This window comes from Enoplosus armatus, chromosome 6 (assembly GCF_043641665.1).
Source record: "Enoplosus armatus isolate fEnoArm2 chromosome 6, fEnoArm2.hap1, whole genome shotgun sequence".
Classification (NCBI taxonomy): Eukaryota; Metazoa; Chordata; class Actinopteri; order Centrarchiformes; family Enoplosidae; genus Enoplosus; species Enoplosus armatus.
The window spans coordinates 20,214,322-20,224,934 of NC_092185.1; the positions used below are offsets into that span (position 1 = coordinate 20,214,322).

Sequence of the window (10,613 nt, forward strand, 5' to 3'; positions counted from 1 at the left end):
AGTTTGGTAGAATGTGGGCACAAGTTCTGTAGTCAGCTTTATTGGGCTTGGCCATACCCTGGGTCACAATCATTTGTCTATCATATTTTCCTTGGAATGTGTGTTAGGTACCTCGGGGTGAGATTACAGACGTACTCTTTGCATGAGTCGAATGCAGCACTACCCACCCAATTTTCCTTCCTACTTATTTTTATAGTTAGCAATGGCATTAATTTCATGCTATAGCTAGTCCAAACTGAAGTAGGTCTCTGTATTTATCCTACCTCAGCTGTGCTCCTCATACTCACATTATATATGGCATTCAAAAGAAGTTGTTTCTGGTTTGGGAGGGTCAGTAGAGGAGCATCTTGGAGACTTTTTGGGTTTGTCATTTTTGAATGCATGAAATTCCTCTACAGCACATTATGCTGGCCTTCTCAAGCAATTTCACTTTTGTTGTTAGTTTTTTAGTTGTAGACCCTGCAGGTCCCCAGTCTTTGCAAAGTCATATAGTCTGTGACTAAAAACTCTGTGACTTATGACATATTGTCTTTAGATGTGAGAGGGTGTCAGACTTTAGTCTTTTCAAAGTCTTCTAGTGTATGCTAGGTATTAGACTTCAAGAGACAGATTTATGTAAAACAGAACAGGACAACTCTTTCCACTTTACATGGTCTCTATCAGTGTGGAGAAAAAAACTGATTAATTATACTTTGCTCAAAGAGCAGACTCAACAAGAGGGAAGTGCATTCCCCTAATGTTCTTCTTATATGCAAATCAATTTCACTGATGTCACACAGCAGGAGATCAAAATATCCTGCGTATTAATTAAATCTACATTACATCACCACATTTCACTGTACAGAGTCTGCCCTTGATTTGCTGTTTAAATGTATCTTCTATTGTTTCACCAACAGTCCAAAACCCAAAACTGTTAAATTTACAATGATATAGAAAAAAGAAATGCGGCCACACCCCTCGTTTAAGAAGCTGGAAGCAACAAATGTTTGATAAACAAGTTAAACTATTTCACAATTATCAATACCATGGTCGTAGGATAGCATGTGTATATACTTTACATAAATGTATCTGTCTGTATGTGGGTGTGTGCATACAAGCATGTCAAATACACAAGTGTGTGTAGCCTCTTGAATCCTTCCCTACACGTGTCTCAGGCTGCTGTCACCAGCCATTTCACAGGGCACTGACAGCAGGCGGGAGCTCACCTTGAGGCAGGATGGAGCCTCTTGAATGACAGCTCTGCCGTGCTGCAGGATTCTCTCGACCTCTCTAAGTGTTGACACCAGAGGCACTCCATCTTGTTGTGTGTTGGATGGAGGGGGGATTTAGTGCTGGTGGTAATATAGGGAGGAATCGCGGAGCCCTGGGATATGCCAGTGCTTCACAGGAAGACAAGGCAGAGATGGAGTGGGGACAGAAGAGTTGTGGAGAGCACTATAGATCAGATCATGAACATCTGTCTTTTTTTTTTGTCTTCTCTCTTCCTCTCTTTTCTCTGCCTCTCATTCCCCACCCACATCTTACTTCCTCTTTTGCCTCCTCACCTGCACACACGCATGCTTTGTACAGCTGCTAATGTATTTTTAGGCCTCCCATGGTTGTTTTATGGATGGCCAGAAGCCTGACTTTGACACCTCTCAGTGATGTTGGCTGTGCCAGGCTGACAGTTATTCACAGTCTTCCTTGATGAACTCTGACATGAGCTGCAGAGGCCATTCCCTGATATAGACAGGCTTTCAAGGGATCTGCTTATAGCTCGCTGTTGGCTGGTGTTTCCCTCCTTTACTGTGTGCTATATCTGGAGTAATGATATGTCATTCATGTGGACTGTGACTGTATTTTCAAGATGCATGCTGAAGGACTGACAATATTGTGATCAGAAGTTGCAGGATTGGCTATTCCTATTGGCTATAACTGCCTTTACACTACATCCTCGGTTTCCTTTCTGAAGCTAACTTACATATGATTAGTAGAGTCATGGGGGGGGGCACATTTTGACTAAGCTTTGCTGTTACCCCTAGGGAAAGGTGGGAATGCAGGGAGTGGGTGATTGGGGGAGGGGAGGGGAGAGCTGGGCCAGTGACCTCTCAATACTCCACACCTCCCCAGGGCCTGTCAGTGTGTTGGCTTGTGTGTGGTTGTCTGTCTTGTTGACTTAATCAGTAATTTGATGACCATATGAATCACAGGCATTTCAACATATGTCATTCAGAAATATAAATAAAAAGTTGGAAATGTTGATGAAAAATTTGAATAATTGAAAATATTTATCCAAAGAACTGATTTCGCGATGTCGTAACTTTTTTTTACTTTTTTTATGTTCTCTTCAGGAGCGGGAGCAGAAACAGAAGCTTCTGGACCCAATCCCTGTTCGCACATCACAACGGTTTTCTGAAAAACACATGACACACCAAGATGAGGAGGTGTGTGTTTGTCTGTGTACATGTTTTTTGATATATTTAACCATACTGCTTTCCACAAAATGCTGTGCACTTTTTTTTTAGCTACAACAATAAATTCTGGTTGAATGAGGTGTTTGTTTAGACCCTAGCAGTATTTTTGGGTTTGTGGTGTAGCAGTTGTCTAGTTTGATTCCATATGTGTATGCACAACATTAACATAATTAGAGATATCCAACTTTCAGCTTCCACATATTCATATACATGTTGTCTTTCCAAGAGTCCAGAGTAGACTAATGGGCTTATGTGTATGTTTTCAGGACAATCTGAAGGCCATAGCAGAGGAGGAGAAGAAGAAAGATGAAGAGCTGGACAGGCAGGTCCTGCTGGCCGAACAGCGACGAGAAGAGGAAAGGCTTCTGCAGGAAGAACAACAGAGAGAAAAGTTGGAGAAGATCAAAGCTGTGGAGGGTAAGATGGATGGCTATGTAGATGGATGAAACACAAATAGAAAGATGTACAATTTGCAGTACTGCAGCAAGCTCACATACTTCTAAATCTGCTAGTATATGCAGAAATGTTACAAAATAAAACTGAAGCTTCGTGCCAAAAGTTAAAATATCAAGGAGCAGTAATAATTGTGGCAGAATGGATTGTGAAGGACACCCCATGCACAGACTTTCACATCTCCATTGCTGTGGTTTGGCTCTTAACAGCTCAAAAATCTGCAGTAGCATAGCAGCACTCGAAGCCCTGTGATTTATGTATAGTACACAGACACTGTGAGAGGGAATGTTCAGGCCTTTAATCACAGGATCACTTCTCTTTTTCTCCCTCCCTCTGATGTCATCTGTCAAGGGTTAATGAACTGCTGATTGTGCTTCAGTGGAGGAGCCTCATTAATGTATTATAGATGAACAGCAAGACCTGGCCTGCTCTCTGTGTGGATTGCATGTGTGGAATCCTCCCTCAAACCTCTTTAATCCACACAGCGGGGGGGCTGGCAGGCCCCTCGTGTTAAAAGATAAAGCAGCGATACATACACTCTCTCTGCTCTGTTCTGCTCTTTTGATCAACTGGGCCTAAGAAAAGATGGCTGACGAATCGTTCTCTTTCTCCTTATCTGAGCTGCCGCTGTCTCTGATGACCAATGCCTGGTTTTCATTGACTCCCCTGACGGCCTCAATGGGCAGCAAGTGCAATTTAAACTGTAACTCAAGAGCCTGAAAAGGCAATTAAAACATTGTTTGCCTGCAGCCTCCTGAGACTGGTGTTTTTTTATTGTTTGTGCCTCTAATTGCCCCCTGTGTTCATCCCTCTCTCTCAGAGCGAGCAAAGAGGCGGAAGATGCGAGAGGAGCGGGCCTGGTTGCTGTCTCAAGGAAAAGACCTGCCACCTGAACTCCTAAATCTAGAGCCTTCCTCTCCTGTCCGCAGAACACGCAAGAATAAAGAATTGTAAGCTTTGTACATTTGACTTCAGATTTCGCTTTTCTATTCGAATGACTCAAGTTTGATCTTTTGTAACATGTCGTATGTTCGACATTGCAGCTATGAAATTGACGATGACTACACTGCTCTATACAAAGGTATGCTTACTGAGCGGTCACTCTAGGCTGTTGCTTTATCTCAATCTGCATTATTATTTGTTACAATGTCTGATCTGATCTAATCTCTCTTCTACAGTGCTTGAAGCCTTGAAAGCCCATAAAGATGCTTGGCCTTTCTTGGAGCCTGTGGATGACTCCTATGCCCCCAATTACCATGAGATCATCAAGGTATGAAAGACAATACAATAATAGCTGGCATGCAATAGTAGTTGTTGGTGTTTGTGTGATAATTATGTTTGTATGTGTGTGGCTCACGTCCTAACTGATGTATTCCACCACAAATTGCATTCATTTTATTATTCTTCCGATCCCCTCAGACTCCCATGGACCTGTCCACCATTGAAAAGAAGCTCAATGATGGGGACTACGTTGCTAAGGAGGAGTTTGCTGCCGACGTGAAGCTCATGTTTGAAAACTGCGTTGAGTACAATGGAGAAGACAGTGGTAAATCAACACAGACAAACACAAACCAGTTCCACCCCAAAAATCCTGCGTCCTCCATTAAGAATTTGGTATCGGCATAAGACTGTTACGTCAAAATCCATTTCAGTCTGTGTATGTTGTGACAAAGAAGTGCATATGAATTTTTGGGGTGAGAGTGAGAGAGAGAGCAAAAGAAAGGGGGACGGACTTAGTGCTGTGTTGGGGCCGGGGCCAGGGCAGCCTTGACAGTGATTAATGAGGAGTGATTGAGCTGTGCTCCAGTGCTCAGGGAGATCTGAGCCCTGCAGTGCCAGAGAAACATTCCAGCCCCTAAGCCCCCTGTCTGGAGCCATCCATCCAACTGAATACTCTCCCCAGAGACAGGGGGGAGGAGAGTGGTAAGGGGGCCCAAGATGGAGGAGGAGGGGGAGGAGGAGGAGGAGGGTGTGGAGGAGCAGGGGTCAACCTACGCCCTCTGACCTGGTCAGTCGGCCAGCGCTGGGCTGAGAACAGAGGAGTGTGTGTCTTTGGCTACATGGCATCCATAGTGGAGTGTATGGGAATGACTGAGAGGTGGAGTGAGGTGTTGTTTGTGGGAGTGATTGTGTATGTGAAAGGGAGGGAGTGACTTGCAGCATGCACATGAAGATCTATTATTTGAGTGTACATGGGTGGATGTGCTACAGGTATGTGTTTTTATGTAATATCTTTTATGTTTTTTATCATCTGAGCGTAGCTGATGTTTATGTCTGCCTTTCCCCAGAGTACACTATCATGGCGGAGTCTCTAGAGCGGTGTTTTAGCCGGGCCTTATTAAAACACTTTCCATCAGAGGATGGCGACACAGACGAGGAATTCCACATCAGCAGTGAAGACAAGGAGCGCAAGGACAAAAAGCGCAATCGTGGCAGTAAATATTTGGGACCTGAAAGTCTGATCAAGGCCACTGAGCAAGTCCAACGTAAGCGGAGCTCTCAGGGGGGCAAGGGGGGCACACTCTCAGAGGAAGAAGACGGCAAACCAACACGACCCCCTCATCCACCTCACTGGGGCAATGGCACCCCTCACCCCCACAGCCTGCATCCAAGCCAGCAGCACATCCATGAAGGAGACATGAGGGGCATGTACCACCCAGGTCAACAGGTATCCACGGAATAACTTTGCTTGCTTTTTGAAGCACCTCTACATTTCTAAAAACCTGCACCTAATTTGTCACTTATCTCTCACCATATTTTAACTAGTCATATGAACACCGTAATCTTTTGGGGGTTTTTTCTCTTGATTTCTGTCTGAAATGTAGGAGAAAAACTTAAATCGTGAATTCTCTCTATTATCCTCTCAGCTCCGTCGTCCCCCTGGTCCCCTTGGTCCTCATGGTCCTCATGGTCCACACATGTATGTCCAAAGAATGGCCATGGATCCCCGCTTCGCTTACCCAGCTCACATTCCCAGGCATGGAGACCCCAGTTTGAACCGCATGCCCCACAACTTTAACATGCAGGTATACAGACCCAATTACACCTTTCTAGATGTAATTATAACAATGTTTAAGGACCACCTTATTGTGTGTGCACACACATATATGCTGATCAAAATGCCTAACTTGATTTACTTTTTCTTTTTTTCCCAGCATCGCATGGTTGAAGGACATCACATGGGTCCTAGGTATCCAATGGGCCCAGATCCTAACCAGCAGCAGCCTCCACACCACCAGCAGCAGCGCCCCTACATGGGTCCAACTCATGGCCCGTCTCTGGGCCCACGTCCCATGTCCCTCCAACCTGGACCTCCTCCTGAAGCCAGCATGTACCCATCCCACCACCGTCCAGAGGGCCACAACATGCACCCCGTGGGTAACAGATTCCCAGGGCCAGAAGGATCACCTCAGCACAACTACCCAGGCTTGAGGCCTCCTGGTATGGGCCTATCCAACATGTGGGCTGGTATGAATCACCAGGAGAGACCCAATGGGATGCGCATGCAAGATCCGAACATGGTGAACCAGCGCAACTTCAGTTACGGTGGAGTCCCCCCTCCAGTGGGGCATAAACCATGGCCAGAAGCTGCTGGATATCCCCACCCTCCTCCCAATGCCCAGTATCAAATGTCTGCAGCGGTCAGCTCCCTGGGGCCCATGTCCTCACGTCCCCCTGCTCCCCACCCAGACTCCTCTGGCAGGACACGCTTGGCTTCCATGCTGGAAAGCCCAGAGATGCTGGCCCTGCAGCAGCTGTCAGCATCTTCTGGACCCCCTGCCGGTGCCCCTCATCAGCCCATGGGCAACTTTCAGCAGCCTGGGCCCCCATCAGGAATTGGCAGCATCCCAGCTCACCCCTCTCAGCAGCCTCCCCCTGCCCCTGAGGTTCAGCTGCTGCGTCCTGCTAGAGACAATGGGCCAGACAGCCAGCCTTCCCAACAGACAGACATGCAGCCCAAAGGTAGACCTGACCTTCTCTCTCAGTATTTCACCAGCTGTCTGTATTCTGCATGAAGGAACCCATGCACAGTCTTAACCTTTTTCTACAGAAATGTTCTTTCTAGACATTACTGTCTTCATTTGTCAATCAGCACAGCCCCCATCCTCGCCCTTCCTCTGTGTCAAGTGCTTTTCGCAATTTGATCGTAATTATTTCTCACAGTAAGTGGCAAATTGAATATTCATTAGTGAAATTTGAAGGTTGCTGTGAGGGTACAAAAGAGATGGCATGTCATCCGTTAAGCCTCACTAGCAAGCTTACAAATGTGTGTACATTCTCACTTTAAAGGAATGGAACAAAACAGAAAATGACCAATAAAACATTGGTTGTTGCCTTGTCTATTTGATCTTTTTTTATATTCTTTGACACGGTACACAGCATAATGCAGTAGTATTTCCTCATAACCATGTTAATGTTGTAATAATAGTTAATCAATCTTCAATGCTAAACCTCCCTTCCGTTAATGTTTTAATGCTAACTTTTCTTTCATTATTCTGTGTGTTGACAGACTCAACATCAGAGAACAAGATGGCTGTCAACAACATTTCCGATGAAGCTTCATCACACAAAAACACTGTTTCAGTTAACCAAGAGCACCTGTCCATCGCCAGCCCCACAAGACACCACACTGTGTCAGCAGAGAGAATGCAGAGCCTCCCAGCCCCTAACTCGGGCAGATCACAGGAGAACCCGTCCGGACCAGGACTCCCACAGAGTTCAACAGAGAGCCACAAGCAGGAGGTAGATGGCAAGAGACAATCTACCAGCCACTGTCCCATTCAACACATTAGTCCCACTACTGTTTCATCCCATCTCAACACAAGTAACAGCTCCACTGATCCCACTCCACCCAGCCACCCTCAGCATGCACAGAACAGTCCTCAGCAAAAAGCTCTGAGCCCCGCACTTCTTCCCCAGAACATACCTCCACTGCATCAGCAAATATCAGAGAACAACTTGCCACACGAGCAGAATGCACATCAGCAAAGTGAACACCAGCAGATCATCCAAAAACAGCAGCAACCTCAGGCAACCCAGAGTACCCCTCCTGAATGCCCCCCTCACAGTTCTCTGCTACCTCCTCATCACGTCCCCCAACACATCTCTCCACAACACTCTACACAGAACAGCCCTGTGCATGGAATGCCACAGAGTGCCACACAAGGAGCCCAGCCTGGACCCCCTCAGCCAGCCCCTCTCACCTCTTTACCACCCAGTCATCCTACCCCACTATTACCCTCCCAGCCTAGCCCAGCAGACCGTGGAGATCAAAGACCTAGTGAGCCTACAAGTAGACCGGACACAGAAGGCACTGTTGTTCCTCCACAGCACACCATGATGAAATCTGGGACTCCTAATGGCATTTATAAACACCAGGCTTTTAGCCCCAATCACCATCAAACCCTGCTGGTGGGTAATAACCCAGGTATGCAGGCTCAGAGAGGGCCAGCACCTGCTCTCAATCCAGCCATGCCTCCTCACTCCCAAGGCCAGGCAAATGGAGCCATGGGTCCGTATGGCATGGGGAACCATCCACATCCACACTACAGCCAGACAAACATGACCAGGCCCATGCCTCCATCTGCTCGCCTCCCTTATCACAACCAGGCCATTAACCAACTCCACAGTCCTACTCACCACCCCACCTACCACCAGCAGGGAGGGACTGCCTACTCCTACCACATGCCAGGCCAACAGCACCTTCAGGCCCACCCCCACATGTACCCACCTCATCAGTACCAACAGCAACACTACTACCCCCAACCCCATCCCCAAGCTCAGGCCCATAACCAGGCCAACAGCAGAGGGAGTTATCCTCCAGAGGAGTGGCATCGGTCTCACTATCAGCCTCGCCAACCGATACCGCCCAATGCCTACCTACCTGCAGCTAGTGCCAGAGGCAACGGCCATTTGAAGGAAAGCAGCGTGTCACCACTGGGCTCTGAGGGCTCCAGTGGTGCTAGTTTGGTGTCCCCTCGCCCTGTGCCTGAAGTATTGCCACACCCTGGAGGCCCAGAGGAGGGGAAGGGTGAAAGCAGGGACCAGGCCAGTGTAGGCAGCAGCAGTGGTGGCAGCCCAGCAAAGCAGGCTCGTACAGAGAGCTCAGAGCGACCTGAAAGCCCTAAAGAAATCCTGGACCTCGACAGCCATAATGCTGCTGCACGCCACCGTAGCACCCAGCCACCTCATCGGCAACACCCTCCTGCCTCTGCTGCACACGTGGTGTCTGGCTTCATGTATGACCCTCGTGCTGTGCACCCTGGGATGCAGCAAGGCGGCGTTCCTCCACCCCACATGATGTCTCAGGTCTGTGGAGATGGCAACAGAGCCCCTTACCCTGGCCAGCCATACCCAGATCCAGGACGCTATGCTGCCCAAAGACCTCACCCACACCTGATGGAGGCTCTGCAGCGGCCCCAGCAGCTGCCCTACTCCCCGGGTCAGACACGCATGGCCATGTACAGACACCCCCGGCCTGCGGGGCACTTTCAGGGTATGATGATTCAGCAGAGAGGCCTGGCACCAGAACACTTCCTACACCCAGGGTAAAATGATTAATCTTTATTCACTCTGTAGTTTATAGTTCAAAATTTTTCTATTTTAGCTATATACTTTTTATGCACTTACTTTTGTCTGTTTCCCGGCTGAGATACATATCATTCCAATTGACAGTCATTTACAACTAGTATTTGTTTCTTTGAATGTAAAGGGACTCAGGACATTGTAGTGAAAGTTAGGCTTGCAGTAAACTCTAAACAAAGTCCGATGTCCAAAAATTTCCCAAAAAGCACAGAAGTTTGGCTAGCCACATGTCAAACACTGTGACCTGCAGTTATCATGTGATTTGTTGTAAGTTTCTTCTTCAGCTCATGTAGTGTTTATGATTAATTGATTGACTGAGCTCAATCAACAGCAATTTTGATACCCAATTAATTGAAGTCATGTCAAGCAAAAATGCCAAACTTTTAAAGCTTCTTAAATGTGATGATTTGTCTCTTTTCTCTGTTGTGCCACATTGAGTATCTTTGGTTTTAGACTCTTAATTAGATAAAACAGACAATTTGAAGATGTCACCTTGGGCTCTTACTGTTACTCACTGTTAAGTGAAATGAAAATAAATTGGTAAACTGACATTTCTTAACAAATTTGACAACAGTAACACAGCCTTTATGAAGCTCCTGACCTTTTAAAGTGACCTTTTAAGTGTTAAATAATGTTAACAACATTCATTGTTTTGGTCTTTTTTTTGTGGTCGCAGGCAACAGATGATGGCTGCTCCAGGCGGCCCTAGCAGTAAACAAGGAGTGTGACAAGTACCATATCAAAGTGAGTAAAAACAACTTTTGACATATAACACTATATGTTAAAACTTTGTTTCACAGCTTCTAGCAATTTGCTATTTCATCATCCTTCCGTAGATGTTTCCTGTGCTTTAGGTATCTATTCCTAAGAACATGCTGCCAAAAGGCATTCATGCACCTCTGAAGCAACCAAAGTACCATAGTGATATCGCATTCGACGCATTTGAGCCACGTTCGTGTTGTGTGTCAGTCCTAAAAGGCTCAAATTGTAGATGTTTAACTAATTGTTCTTCTTCTCCTTTCAGGCATGTTATTATCAAAGAACATCTGGACAAAACTGTGAGCCAAAAGGAAGAATATGTGGGCTGACAGAGACTGTAGAAGGGACACTTTGCTCCACGTA

General features: G+C 46.5%; 1 protein-coding gene across 1 annotated transcript in view; it reads left to right on the forward strand.

The window, feature by feature from the left end:
- cecr2 (CECR2 histone acetyl-lysine reader) overlaps positions 1–10,613 on the forward strand; it is a 31,489-nt gene extending 20,876 nt beyond the window's left edge. The window contains exons 8-19 of the mRNA XM_070907603.1: positions 2,331–2,423; positions 2,720–2,870; positions 3,727–3,856; positions 3,950–3,987; positions 4,085–4,176; positions 4,326–4,452; positions 5,195–5,574; positions 5,774–5,932; positions 6,062–6,869; positions 7,417–9,454; positions 10,168–10,235; positions 10,516–10,613. Of these exons, the coding sequence (XP_070763704.1) occupies positions 2,331–2,423; positions 2,720–2,870; positions 3,727–3,856; positions 3,950–3,987; positions 4,085–4,176; positions 4,326–4,452; positions 5,195–5,574; positions 5,774–5,932; positions 6,062–6,869; positions 7,417–9,454; positions 10,168–10,219 (4,068 nt within the window). The 3' untranslated portion in view covers positions 10,220–10,235; positions 10,516–10,613. The remainder of the gene's footprint in view (positions 1–2,330; positions 2,424–2,719; positions 2,871–3,726; positions 3,857–3,949; positions 3,988–4,084; positions 4,177–4,325; positions 4,453–5,194; positions 5,575–5,773; positions 5,933–6,061; positions 6,870–7,416; positions 9,455–10,167; positions 10,236–10,515) is intronic.